General features: G+C 44.0%; 2 protein-coding genes, 1 long non-coding RNA gene and 1 other non-coding gene across 4 annotated transcripts; 1 reads left to right on the top strand and 3 right to left on the bottom strand.

Annotated features, from left to right (window-relative positions):
- Positions 1-84: 84 nt before the first annotated feature.
- LOC120288912 lies at positions 85-734 on the bottom strand. Its single transcript, XR_005546822.1, has 2 exons — positions 517-734; positions 85-423 (listed from the first exon to the last, which is right to left on the bottom strand). It is a non-coding gene; the product is annotated as an uncharacterized LOC120288912 (long non-coding RNA).
- A 3114-nt stretch (positions 735-3848) lies between these two features.
- LOC104422660 (pectate lyase) lies at positions 3849-5973 on the bottom strand. Its single transcript, XM_010035049.3, has 4 exons — positions 5771-5973; positions 4899-5639; positions 4643-4781; positions 3849-4304 (listed from the first exon to the last, which is right to left on the bottom strand). The coding sequence occupies exons 1-4, from the start codon at positions 5887-5889 to the stop codon at positions 4083-4085; spliced, it is 1221 nt and encodes a 406-aa protein (XP_010033351.2). The 5' UTR covers positions 5890-5973; the 3' UTR covers positions 3849-4082.
- A 2213-nt stretch (positions 5974-8186) lies between these two features.
- TRNAP-AGG lies at positions 8187-8258 on the top strand. The gene has a single exon. It is a non-coding gene; the product is annotated as a tRNA-Pro (tRNA).
- A 3998-nt stretch (positions 8259-12256) lies between these two features.
- Positions 12257-13543, bottom strand: LOC104422661 (BAG family molecular chaperone regulator 2). The gene is given in 3 exon segments (XM_010035050.3): positions 12257-12710; positions 12713-12790; positions 13187-13543. Coding segments are annotated over 3 exon segments (489 nt in total). The 5' UTR covers positions 13440-13543; the 3' UTR covers positions 12257-12552.
- Positions 13544-14602: the final 1059 nt, after the last annotated feature.

A 14602-nucleotide genomic window follows, 5' to 3' on the forward strand; every position in this document is an offset into this window, starting at 1 on the left:
ATTTCTTAGGCACTTTATCTGCTAAGCTCATTCGGCGATCCGATACCATCGTGCTTTTTCCCTCTCTAAAGAGGCCAACTTTTCCAAGAAACAAACCCCGTTTTCACATTCTCCTTCAAAGGGCTTAGTTCAAGCTAAGTGCCACTACAACACCATTACTGCATTATAACCAAGAAGGGATCCTAGTGACTACTTGCTAGTAATTACACTGAAGCGATCCTTGCGTTTGCATCAACTGTTCAAGCACCATACACATTACAAGATTCCATTAAAGATTAAGAAGGACTTATCACGGCTCGACCTTATTGTGCACGGGTTGCCGCCTCTCCGGCATGCCGTAATCCTCTGACCACCACTGCGGTGCCATCGGCGGTTCCTTCCCGCTCGCCTGGTTGGCTCGTTGATTCCGAAAATCCATCAACTCTGCAAAAAGAAGAAGAATAGAGTGCATGGGTACTATTCCCACAGAAGAACGTTGAAGATGACATTCTGAAAGCATGTATCAGTGTGCTGTACCATGGAAAACATGGGATCTAAGTGTAGATGCTGCTCCACAAGAGGCCAGCAAGAGAAATAATCCCATGATCTTGATGAGGGCAGCGACGCTTGACTTCATATCATCAGCTTCTTCTCCATAATGATTTTCCCCTCCCTCTCTAACTCTTTCCAGAGATCACTTGCTGAGGCTGCAGATATACTGGAGCAGATGCAGAAGACAAAGGCAAAGAAGGATCCACCAAGAAAACCAGAACATATATATATATATATATATACACAGAGAGAGAGAGAGAGAGAGAGAGATGATCGTGTGCGCTGGACACAGCTATGGAGTTATATTATTGTAGGTGAATCGGGGGTTACGCCTTGACCCAACAAACACAAAAGAAATCTAGGGCTTCACAGAATTCTATGACAAGAATCTTTGTGTGGGTTTATGTGCAGGACACGTTGCAGGGAGGGTTGCTCCTCTCCCTCTTCTTTTTGTTCTTTTTCAGTTCGGAAGATGGTGAGATCTTCTGGGACGATCGTGCGCTTTAGTAGCCTGAAAGTGTTGACAAATTGACGTCACCGATCTGAAGCGTTTCTCCACTGAAGATCACATCCGACCGAGTTGAACAGATGTCCGATTGACACGAATCTTTGTTTGATGTTGCATTTATTGTTGATAGAATTTTTAAATAAATTTGACCGACGAATACAAAATACAAGTGTATGACCATAACTATACATGACTATGGTAATTTAAATTTTTATCGTAGCCATTTTAATCCCCGAAATTCATTTATGAGTTGTTCTATTTCCTTTCCAAATGTTTCGATAAATCACTATATATGTCTTTTTAGAAAATTAATGCATTTATTTTCAACTCATGTCGACCAAAGAGCACAAAAATCAGTAAAATCAATTTTAAAAAACGCCCCAACCGAACATGAAGCATAAATAATAGGCATCCAGATCAATGCTTTCTAAGTATGAATTGATTCCAAGTGCCACCCTAATCCAACAAAAAAGCACTTACCGAGCAAAATTTCCCTCTCATTCCGCCCAATTGACCCGGACAAATTGACACAAGCCCAACCAATCAATTTTTTCACCACCAAAAATAACATGCAAGAATCTCCTCCCGTCTCAACCGAAAAAACTAACATTTGTCCCTTTTCATGCGTCCTCCTCACGTTCTCCTAATTTCTCTCCCTCCCCAAATCCTATAAAACCCCATTTCCAGCCCCAACCGTTTCCTCATTCTTTCGTGCTGCAGTTTTTCTCTAGATTACTTAGAGAATTACTGCATTCTCAAGGATCACAATAATTTAAAAAAAATAACCCTCGAGGCAAAGATGGCACGTCAACTAGTCGTCTTGGCCTTGATCATCGCCGCCGTGGTCGGCTCTGTCTCTGCCCAGGAACCCGCTGCCGCCCCCACCACCACCCCCTCCACTGCCGTACCCCCGTGGCCTCCTCCCCCAAGGCATCAGCTGCCGCCCCCAAGGCATCAGCCGCCGCCCCTCAGGCCTCGGCATCCGCCCCCACCTCCGGCGCCCCCGAGGGCTCCATCACCAATCCCCCAACGACCTCCGAGGGCCCCGCAGCATCATCCCCAAGCTCCGACCTGGCGTCGCCTCCTGCCCCCGGCAGCGAGGCCTCCGAGGGACCCGTTGCCGATGATGGTTTCTCTCCGTCCGAAGCTCCAGCGGCTGGCAAGAACGACGCCTCCACCCTCGAGGTCTCCGCCATTGCCGGTGTTGCCGTTGTCGCCGGTGCCTTCCTCTTCTAAATGGTGCATAAGGCATGACTCATGAGATGATTGTGTCGAGTTAATAATTTGTACAAGAGTAAGGAGAAGCTTCGTATTCTCCTTACCGAATTAGGAACAATTGTCAAATTCATTATCTAAATATTTGCACCTCGATTTTTGTCCCATTTTTCAAAGCTTTCCATCATCGGCCAATACCAAAGAAACCCCTTTTTCTCGTAATTAGGATATATATATGTCATTGGCCCGCGACAAAAAGAAGAACAAGATCATTAGAAAGTGTTTCGCGTGCAATCTGAAAGGTGAGGTAATAAGGAGAATTTTAACTTCATCTGTAAATGAATAAGCTTGAAATATTTCGTGATTGAATCGTAGCTACGAACTTTTGAGATTCAGACATCATGATTCTCTCCTTAATCTGAACTTATCATTCGGCACGACAACAAATTTGTTTCCTTGTCAGTTAGGTTGTCAATCGGGCGTTCAAGAAGGGGTGATTCGCCATGAAATCCCCCCTAATCAGGGGTTCGTAGTTATATTAATTTTGCAAAGGTTTCATGTGACCAAAAAATTAAATAGATGGTCATATAAGATTTCATATTCAACATTCCTACTCATATTTGATTAAAAATTTATGTTTCATTTTGTGAGAAGGATCCCAATATTGGACAATAGTAAGTACTTTTTCCCACGCAAGCGTTCTCATCACATTATCACGCTCTTCTTCGCACATATCATGGGTTTCAATAATTCTTTTTACCCATACAAAGTGAGCCCGCACACGTCAAACCTTCGTCATCCTTCGCTGGAGAAAAAAAGTAATAGGAAATAATACAATATACTATGCTATTTCTCCGACGATTTGATTAGGATTGGGATCCTCTAAAGTTAGCGTCCGCTAAGTAAGGCAAAGTCGCTCTCTCAAGATTTGAACACAACATGATGGGACGGCGTTCGAGACACGATGAGTGATGAAGACACTGTGGCCGCTCGACGGTGGCGGCTGGGAGGGAGAGATGGGCTAGAGAGAGAGACAAAGTCGAGGAGAAAGATTAGGGTCTGCTTTCTTTTGGGGTGCGGGGCATGTCGTGCAAATCCCTCAAAAGGGAGAGGTCATTTTAGTCCTGACTCCTGAGGCCTAACTCAGATCGTGCGGACGACCCTCCATTTCGCTTCAGAGGTTAAGTCCTCAATGGAGTTTCGTCATCATTTCCTTCAAGCAAGTCTGCGAAGAGGGCATCTAAATGTCGTGTCTATACTGCAAAGAGGGCATCTAGAAGTTCAATGAGTATGTTCCTCCTCCTAATACCTTTTCTGGTTTTTTTCGACAGCCACGCTTTGCTTTTTTGCTCCGTAGTTCAAAAACCTAAAAGTCTCAACGGGAAATCAGGGCACGAACCGAGGTTTTGTCCCCACTCGATCTTGCAATTTCCGCCCGTGATTGACGGACCACGATCCCGACCCTGGTCTCGTTTTTCTCCATCTGTCATCCCCTCTCTTTTTTTTTCCTTGCTTTTGACGTAGAAAAACAGGAAACGACAAAACGAGATTTCCCATTTCGGGAAAAGTAAACTTAGACAGGCGAGAGAAATTCTTAATTTTCTTTCGTTTCCTGATAAAACGTACATTGTACTACTTCGGAGACAGACCTTTTGGCTGGTCATTGTCCCGAGAGACAGAGAGAGGTCGTCAAGCAAGTCGAACTAAAAAAAGCTAACAACATTTTCTGCTTAATTTGGTAGATAGCCGGGCGCGGAAAGCGCTTGTTCCGATAGTGATAGATCAGTCGATAATACACCCTATTAAGTAAGGGTGGCCGGCGGCGAGATCAGCACCGGGAGCCCTTCCTGCAGCTGAGCACGCCGGCGGTGTAGGTCATGGAAGCCACCATTGACGACGGCCTCCCGCTGAGGCTGGAGGCCCTCGCGTACTTAGATGATGCGCCTGCCCCCGACTGCCGGAAGAAGGCGCCGTTCAAAAACATGTCGCCCTCGGACCTCCAGTTCCAATCTTTCCACTCGCCCTCCCCCGCGTTCTCGTGCTTCGTCACCTGCGTACACACGTGCATGCAACAGGATTATCGCAACTTTTCGAGATTATTATCAAGATGGATCGAATCTCGAAGATTATCAAAATGTATTTGTTCAGTTGAGTCAACCCTGAATGAATCGGTCAAGTGCGTCGTCAAATGTTTTATTTGAACGCAGTGGATCTCATGTTCAGATTGAAGCAAAAGTCAAGGGCCGCGCCTTCTGGACGGGGGGCTTTATCGAGACGCATGCAAAAATCGGTATTTCGCATGTACCGTTCGAGATTAATCAAGTCGAAAAGTTTATATATTTTGCGTAGACTAGGTAAATAAGAGGCGTAAAAAATCTAATTATTCACCTCCTTTTTGGATCTGTCATCAGGCGCAAGAAATCTGTTGCCTTGGCTGTAGATGGTAGGAGATGCACTCCCTCCAATTGCATACATCTCCCAATGAGTATAGTCATTGTTCACCACATGAAAATACCCTAGCCTACATCTACAGAAAAGCAACAAAAATATATTATGTCAATATAAAGCACGAAATACATATTTTATTATACTTTCGTGCTACTAGTAGCGAGAAGAAAATAAAAACAGTAATCGAATTACTAACCTCGGCATCCTTTGCACCAGCCCTTCTCCAAAATGGTTGAAAGCAACGGTGACTTGCATGTCCTTGTCCCGGGTGTACGAGTCGCTGGACCCCAGGAGCATGACCTTGTCATGATGCGTCATGTAGTTGTTCGATATCGTGATGGCGGTCGAGCCGTGGTTGGCGTCGATGAGCCCGTCGCGGCAGTTCGACAGCGAGCAGTGGTCGACCCATATGTGCTTGCTGTCGAAGATCGACACGCCGTCGCCGTCCGACACCGTCCACCACCCGTAGTGCCCCGGGGAGTCCCTTATCATGGCGTTGCCGCTCTGCTTGCAGTCGTGGATGTTGATGCCGTGGATGATGATGTTGGTGGCGAAGTGGATGGTGATGCAGGGCCCGTCGCTGATGTGGACGCTCGCGCCCCGCCCGTCGATGGTCTTGAAGGAGTTCATGACGAGCTCATTCTTGAGCCGGATCACCATGTCCCTCTTGAATATGATCCAGAGGGGCTCGTCCTGGATCACCGCGTGCCGCAGGGTGCCTGGCCGGGGGTTCACCGGGTCGTCGTCGCCCGAGTCCGTGACGACGTAGATCTGGCCGTTCTTCCCCCCGAGGGCGTTCTTCCCGAACCCGATAGCACAGTCCGCCAGGCGCTGCCGGTTGCTCTCCCAGTTCGGGTCGCACCGCCAGCAGTCGTCGATCGGGTTGCCAGTGCCGCATGAGAGGTAGGCAAGGTTCCTCCGCGACGCATTGATGCTCCTGCATCAGGTTACAGACACATTACATATATAACTACGTCAACGTTTCAAACCGAGCGCAGGTGACTAACTACTCGAGCCGAGAGAGCGGACTCTCGTCGACGATGACGCTCACTCGACAAGCCAACTTACCTGTTGACCTCTTCTACCACGACATCGGGGTCGTGAAGCGGAGCAGACAGCACGAGATGCGGAACGACAAGGAGCGAGAACAGCAGAACAAGCGAGAGCACATTATCGTCACACCCCATCTCGTCTCTCTCGAAAGCACGCGAGAAGAAGAGCGGGCAAGAGGGGCGAGGTGGGTGAGGAAGCTTGTGCCTTGCCGGGGAGAGGATGAGGGTCGTTTTAAAGCGGATTGAGGCCGAAAGAAAAGGCGTGATTAATCGAGGCAGGTGGGGCCAAATTGGGATCGTAATTGCAGGGGCAGTGCGAACGAGAAAGTAGTTCCGTCCCCTATAAACTGCCACTAACCGCTGATCATGCATGCACGCCCCCCGTTGGTGAAAAAAATCCAAATTCTCCTAGTCAAAAACCACGACTCTTGCTGGACTCCTGGCTCCTCAATTTCAACCTCCCTTTTCAGATTCGCGCGTTATGTTCTTGCGCCATTCAAGGGTGTCGTGGATACAGAGAAGCATGGACTTTTGAGATAATCTCACATGGGAGAAAGTTTAGGTTATTTTATGCAATAAGAGGCTCCAAATCCTTTGTCATAATGCTTCGATCAATATCTTATCGATGATGCATGTGAATGAGATAAGCATGATTGAAAATATTTTGAGACATCTATAGGAAAGATGCAAAGAACTGTAAAGAATACGTGACCTATGAAATTACTTAAATGCTTTAAAAGAATTACATTTTATGCGTTATATTTTTGCGCCATTCAAGGGTTTTTACGGATAAAGAGAAAGCATAGACTTTAAAGGTGATTTCACAAGAGAAAGGGTTTAGGTTAAGAGGCTCCAAATTCCTCGTCATGGGCTCTCTATTTACCTCGTCATAAAGCTGTGCTTGCCACTTGTTGAGTAAAAAGCGAATGGTCCGGGGCCCTCTCGACAGACATGAACATTATTAAATTGCCCTTTTTCTCTTGTCTTGGAGGGAACAAAAGTTAACGAAGGGAGGAAGACAAAACATCATTGGTGCTGTTGACTTTCGACAGTCGTTTTGACTAACAAGCTAAGTATTAAAAAAAAAAAAACAAAACAAAAAAGGTAGATGTCTGCTGTTGAATTTAGTACTCCCGTCTCGACGTCATGAACAGTGTCGCTTGACCCAACTCTAATGACCTAACCCGTTTCCTCCCTCCCGTCACCTCCCACCTTTCGTCCACTAACTGCGGAGCAAAAACCCTAATGATTCTGTCAGTCGCACTATGCTGATAAGGAGCATCTTCTTCGGGGTTCCGCTTGTCTGAAATCGGGCATCCAGTTGCGTGTCACTTGGATCTTTCTGGATTGCTTGACTAAGGTCTGCGATGGGGTTGGAAATAAGGCATTTCCTAGATGTAAATTCATTTTATATTTGAAATGTCATCCCACAGCACAATGCAAGTCGAGTCGCAAAGCGACATACAATATTAAAAAAGAAAACTATCTTTTGCTAGCCCTCAAACATTTAAATTTTCTTAAAAAAATACTCGATTAACATGTGTTTGGTAAGTTCTTTGAAATGACCTTTGAAAAGTCCAATTTCACTAGATACTCAAACTTGTCGGTGTGTCTCTTCATGTTTGGTCCATTTGTTGATATAGTCGTGGGCATGCTCGTGTTGACAGGAATGTAAATCGCAGAAGCCGAACTCAAAACAACCGGCATATCTAGGGTTTCAACGACGAATTTACCATGCTCTCTCAACCTTCACGTTGAAGAACATTTTTTCCACCTTAGCAATAATGATTACCGAAGGCAAAAGAGCACGAAACGTACTTCAACCTCCGCTCTCTCGTGGGCATGCGGAAAAGCAAAAGACTACTGCAATGATATCATCAATTCGATAAAGAAAAGCATATAAATCGACTGTGCAGGTTTGACAAAAGAGGTGGTGCAAAGCTCATCAAGCCGCGTTACGCTCCTAAACTCTATTTTTTTTAGTGCTTCTTCCTTTCAACTTTTTCCTAGGATGCCTGAATGTACCCCAAAAATAAAGTAATTTGCGTGTTCTAATTTGACTTGAAAATAGAAAAAAAAGGCGGTGCTAGCAAAACGTGCCATTGGATAGTAATGGTGACATTGACACCTCATATTTCCTTGCAAACAAGTTTTGTCAATTGAGATTGAAAATGAGTTTTTTTGAAAGAACTTTGTGGTAAGCGGTCATTTCATCATTATCCAAATAAAAAGAGAGAGTAAATTATGTGTTCTAGTTTGACCGGAAAATGAAAAAAATGAAGTGCTTAAGTTTTTTTTTTTTTTTTTCTGTTTAATTTTTCAAGACCCAAAGTTCAGTTCTTCGAGAAGCACTTATACACACAAATGTATATACTCAAATGATTTGTTATTTACGTTTATATATAAAATTCTAAAGTTTTCAACAAAGAAATGGGCATTTGGTCTAGTGGTATGATTCTCGCTTAGGGTGCGAGAGGTCCCGAGTTCAATTCTCGGAATGCCCCCTTTTTCATCTTTTTTCTCTGGACTTTACCTAATTAGAAAGCCAAAAGCCCTACCCGAAAAGATATATGAATAAATTATGAAAAGAGCAGTGCAGAAACTGAACAGTTACGAGCTGCTATGTATGCACAAACATGCGAACAGGAGAATCTTTGAAGGGATGCTTTTTCAATTTTTGGGCGGCTGGTGAAGTAGAGTTTGCCTAACACCAACGCAAGCCACAGCAAGTAGAGAACAACCATCGGAAGTAGATTTCATATGAACATTACAGCAACTTAGCAAGCGAGAGTCAAATTCGAGCCTATATATAGTCTTATAATTTTTTGACCGAAGTAAATGAGCTTTGGTTATATTTTTAAATTGAATGAGTCAAGTCAAAATGACGATTCTTTCTTTCTTTTCAGTTATACAAAGCACATATATAATGAGATGTTAAAATATTCTATCCGAATCACTATCTCAAAAAAGGGAAAGTAACCCTTTAAAGAAATCATTGAATTGACAACTTCAAAACTTGTCACAGGACATGGAAGACTGAAATTATCCTTGAACTCTAATGTAACAGTCAAAGATTATGAGAAACGATAGGAGGAGGAGCTAAACTTGCGCAGAGGAGAGCTGTACATTCATCAAAGATGAGGACCCGGCTTCAACCTGCATGAATACGTTTGGAAAGTTGCGTGAAACCGAAGAGAAAAATTGATCCGTGACGACGGAGGGAACGCATGATTAACGAATTGTGCGAAAGGCATGGGAATGAACTTGTAGAAGAAAGCAATTAAAGCCATGCTGACAGAGGAGGGAGAGCACAAGACTGGCCATGCACAAGCCCTTCCTGTGCATGCTCGCTAGTGCTCTCTATCTTCTGTCAACACCCCATTCAATCACCCAGAAAAGCTCACCTGCCGCATCCACCCCATGAACACGAACCTTTCTGAAGAAATTTCACAAGAACATCAAAGTAAACCAGATGAAAAAGAGAGAGAAGTCATATAACCCATGAAAATTAGCGATGGCCTGAAGGGCCTTCTTGCTATGACTTTGTCAATTCTGATTGAAATCAAGAGAAGTTGGAACCTCCATCACGTTTCTTTCTCTGAGAGAGAGAGAGAGAGAGAGAGAGAGAGAGAGAGAGAGAGAGAGTTCATGGTTACCCAGTTGAGGTTTCAAAAAGGTACAGTGAAACCAAACCGGGGCTGACTTTTTCGAATGGGGATGAGATGAAGGGGAGAAAAGGTATTGAAAATCATGGCCATTCGCTCATTTAGTTTGAAAGGAAATCGGCATCGGATTGAGCTAAGCAAGTCTCAATTTTTTCTAGGGCTCTCACTTTTCTGAGGTAGATGATGACTTCCTGTGAGCTGTCCAGCTCTGTTTGGTCACTAGCAAGTTGAATAACTTAGCAAAGACTCCATATTTCTTTATCACCAAGGACAAGATGATGATCTCACACACAACACACTCCTCTCTCTCTTTCTACGACCAGACCACATCAAAATTCTTTCTAGGCAAATTGGTCCGGGCTATTTGATGTGATCTGACAAGGTTGAGCTTTTAGAGTGGGATCAAACCTCACGCAGCCTAGGGGTCAAACAAGGCTTATCGAGCATTCCAGACGTGTAGGCCCTCGCATTTGCCACAAAACCAGGCACCTTCTGCGCGGGCCACCAAACTCGGGGAGGTGCAATTTTGACTACTCTGGTGAGAAGTAGAGCGAACGCACTATGAAGCTTCAATTCTTGCGGGGACCAAGAATCGACGTTAGATCTAACTAACCGGGCTAAATCATGGTCAATCCCCTACGTCAATGTCTTCATTAGAAGACGAAGTATTAGAAAGTATGTCGTCCAATTTGCTGATAAAATGCTTGTCATTGTCTTCCTTAAATCTGCTCTCCCCCGTAAAATAGTAGCCATTGGTTTGAGCTTCTGTTCGGCTGAAATTCAGCCTTGATTCAGCATCCAAGTGTCAAAAGCCATAAGCCCATTTGTGGGCTGTGGCCATTAACTTGGCCTAACATGTCTTGTTAGCAACTTCGGCAAATCCTTGTCAGACATCATTAATCATCAATTTCCATGTCTCAGATTTTATGATATAAAATGAGTGGATAGATGATTTACATGGGAAATGCAATTTGAGGCCGCAGCATGGAGGGGAAACCTTGTATTTCAAGATTACAAGAACTCCAGTATTATTTTTCACCAAGCTAAAATGATACGCTTGACACAATCATTGAGATCATTTTCTTTTCTTCAGCAATTGTTTGTGCTGGTATTAGATGATGGTGCTGATCTGAACATGAATTAGAGGTATAATTTAGTTGGAAAAGTTAAAAGAAGAATAGGACCAGTGCTAATTCCAATGAAGATCTCAATCAAATAAACAGAAGCTTGTAATTGACCACCCCGTGATATAAAATAAATCGGAATCCTTTTTAAAGGTGGCACAAAGAAAACATTTATGGAGTGCTCATTTGTGAATTGGAACAATTGAAATACTGTGAAATTTTAGATCAAAATTGACTTTTGTTTGCTTCTGGAAAAAGACATTTCCATTGCTACATAAACTGAAGTCCTTGCAAATGATCCCTGAATTCGCCCCAACATCTATCAGCAATAGGGTTTGACTCCCCACCACGACCACCTCTTAATTTCATTCAATGTACAAGAAGAGAAATTTATACGCCCTGGGCAATGCTACCCGTCCGACCAAACTGTGGGATCACCAACTTCCTTTGTAATTAAATACAACACCACCACATGATCAAGTCTCACCGCCAAACCACTGCAAGCACGAAGGAATAATTTGGGTGCCAAGCACAATTGGGTCAAGTCAACTTTTCCCCTTGAAGTTGCTTCACCGTCAATGTTTCCCAATGTCCTTGTCCAGCAAGAAGAACCCCAAAAATCCTGTCAGATGGACCACCCCCTTCTTCCCCTTTTTCTGCCCCAGTTGATAGCAGCAAAAAGCTTTGCATGCTCAAAATCCCATGAGCAAACATAAAAAAAAGACCATCCCTTTTTTGAAGACTGCAACCCCCATCGATTCTTGTCCCTTCCACACACACGTTCTGATGCAATTGCTGCCCTTTCAATCGTCAATCGATTAGGCTTCCAGCCTAAGCAAAACCCCTTTAATGGACAACCCTAACAAGCTGCCAGCTTCCCGCCCCACTAAACAAATACTGTCACTTCTGGTTCTGGTTCTCCTTTCACTTTCACCAACAATCTCACATATTTTAATCGTCGGCGTGCACGCATGGGTAGGGGTGTCCAAAATTCCCGGAACCGCCTGGACCACCTGGAATCGCCTAAAACCAGCGGTTCTTGAGGGAACCTGGTCCTGGTTCCCGATTCCACTTTTCTAACCGGTGGGTACGGTCCGGTTCCCTGGTTCCATGGGCGGATCCGCCCACCCGGACCGGACCTAATCTTTTAATATTAAAAAAAAAAAAAATTACTAAAAGAGACCTTAGATTAGATCTCATTTCCTCACTCTATTTCGTCTTCGATTCTCTCTCTTTGTCTCTTCCTCGGTTCCTCCTAATCTTATCGCCATTTCGATTCCTCCCCAAGCATCGACGCCACCGCCACTGCTCCTCTACCACTGTTGTTCACCCCCTCGCGTCGGCCGCCACCCGCCACAGCCGCGGAAAATTGTTCCGTGACCGTTCTATGTTGAAAACCCAACCATAGACCTCCTCCCCTCCTTCCCAACTCATAGACTCGACCATTCTATGTTGAAAACCAAAATTGTTTCGTGTTAAGATCGATTCCATGGATCCACCCGAAACCGGACCGACCGGCGGTTCCCTGGGTGGATCCATGCAACAAACAGGTGGATCCTAGTTTCGATTTTTCGGAACCGGTCCTTAGCAAGCGATTCCCGGTTTTAGATTGGGAACCACCCGTCCGGACCATGCACATCCCTACGCATGGGGGCTCGATCCTTGTGTTTCGGACACACGAAAAAAGAGGAGGAAGACGGAGAGAGATGACACTTTGGAATCAAGATGTAATTTTTTTCCTTGCCATTTCTTATAGACATTACAAGCCCCAGCCAAATGATGCAGATAATGCATCAGCTCACACCATTATAATACTCGTTGGAACTGACACCATCATAAACCTAACCAAACTAATCAAACCCAAACAAAAGGGATCGTTGATCAACCATTACAAGTTCTAACCTACTCCCATTTTCTTTTTGGGGGTTAGTAGAGAGAGACAGAGTATGTTCTTGATTGAACTTGATCAAAAGGGTTAAAAAGAAAAAGGAAAACAGGACTAAAGATCGTCAAACGCTTATGGTGCGAAATGGGTGGTTCCCTATTTGCTGACTCGACGCGATACTATTTCCATGGAGCTTCTTCCTCTCTTTGATGGCGGGATCTTCTAGCAAGAGCACTTTGTCCTTGTCCTTGACGCCAACCATGTGCAGGTGCTCGCTGTCTCTCTCTCCTTCCCTTTGAACAGCAGCCGCTGCTCCCCCGGTTCCAAGCCGGTGACCAGCGCCAGTATCGTCTTCAATTCCCCTGCAAATTCACGAATACGTGAGTCTTGATCCTCGCCCGGGAAAAAAAAATAAATTAAAACACCCCCAAAACAAAAGGGGAGGACTTTAATTTCAAGAACATGTTTAGCATCTTCCCAAGATGACCCTAACGACCCTTCAACCATTGATTGAGAAGCCCGTGTTCTAATCGCATCGTCGCTCATTCAGAGTAATTTCGAGCCTCGCCCCCATCTCGCAGGTTTAAGGGCAATGGAATGCGCTAGGACAGTTAGAAACTAGTCGGGTTCGGAAGATTCGGATGCCCGTGTTAAAGAACAAAGGGAAAAACCATGTCCTTGCGCTATCACGTTGCAGGTCTATTACAGCAGGGTAATTTCGAGAGGAGCCGATGCTTAATATAAGGAGAGCGGCTTACCGAAGGTGGAGGTGGGTTCGATGGGAATGTCGTGCCACTTGGCGACGGTGGAGACCCTGACGGTGACCGTGCCCTCGCCGGAGCTCTCGCTCCCGCTGCTCTCCTCTCTCTTCTGGACGAGCATGCCCCCGGGCCTGAGCTCCCACTTGATTTCCATGTTGCCGCCGCACGACCTGTCGACCGGCGGCGACCCCTTGTTGCCGCCGAGCTTGGAGCTGCTCCTGCCGAACCTCTTTGACCTCAGCTTCATCATCTTTTCTTCTTTTTTCCTCTGCTTCTCTCTGTATCGCACTCTGTTTTTCTCTCTCTGGAAGCTCTGTTCTGCTGCAATCTTTGTAAAATGGGGAGAGGACGTTGGTAGCGACTTCGGGTTATATAGCAGGAGCAAGGTAGGAGAAGGACGAAAAATAGAGATGAAATATAATAAAATAAAATACAAAAACAAGCCCTTTGTTAGAGGTCCATTTATTTTAATTTTCCTTCCTATCTTTCTAAATTTAGCATTTTGGCTATGTAAATTTCACGTATTGAATATATCAAAAAAGAGGGAAAAAAAGAGAGAGTAAGAATGTGGAAAATTCACACGACACAAGAAATTAAAATATTAATAAAAACTTCACATTATTGTAATTACATTAAATATCATTTTATGAGTGCTTTTACGTATCACTAAAAACTCAATATTTGCTTTAATTTATTTAGCATATGAGCCCATTTGATTTGTCAAATTTCACGTGCAAGTGAAGAAAATTGTATACAAAAATGTATAAATTCCATGCAGCGATATGTCATATTTTAACATTCCTATTATATGTGAGCCATATTAAGAATGATATGTGGAATTCAATACAAGTAAAATGAATTGGAGAAAAACCGACCCATGAGACCCAAAATAGAAAAACAACTTTGATGGCATGTTAGGCACGAAAGATATTAAAAACGGTAGTTTATTATTTTCGAATAATGTCCGATTTCGTCCGTATGCGTGATGGGATGGAGGGATGTGACGGCGACACATGGCACATAATATGGGGGGCATTTTTGTTTTCTTTATTTATTTGTCTACTGATTTTGTGGGGGGCTGCCGCACATGGGGAGGGGGGCGGGTGTGCTTAGCAACACGCTTGCTTGATTAGCGGGCCTAAAAACCATTGAAATCAAATCAACAAAAATTTAATCAAATAGAAAATTAGGTCGGTCGAGACTTTCGATGGCAATTAGAATTTCCTGTCGAGTTTAATTTCTTTCTTTATCATTAATCTCTATAACGTGCAATGTTTGGCTTCTTATGCAAATTCGTCAAAAATAATATGAATAATATCACCAAAAATCTCAAACTGAGTTAATGTTATACACCTATGACAAAATTTATCATTTATTAGTTACTATAAAATTTTACCGCTAAATTATTTAGTT

This window comes from Eucalyptus grandis, chromosome 10, assembly GCF_016545825.1.
Source record: "Eucalyptus grandis isolate ANBG69807.140 chromosome 10, ASM1654582v1, whole genome shotgun sequence".
Classification (NCBI taxonomy): domain Eukaryota; kingdom Viridiplantae; phylum Streptophyta; class Magnoliopsida; order Myrtales; family Myrtaceae; genus Eucalyptus; species Eucalyptus grandis.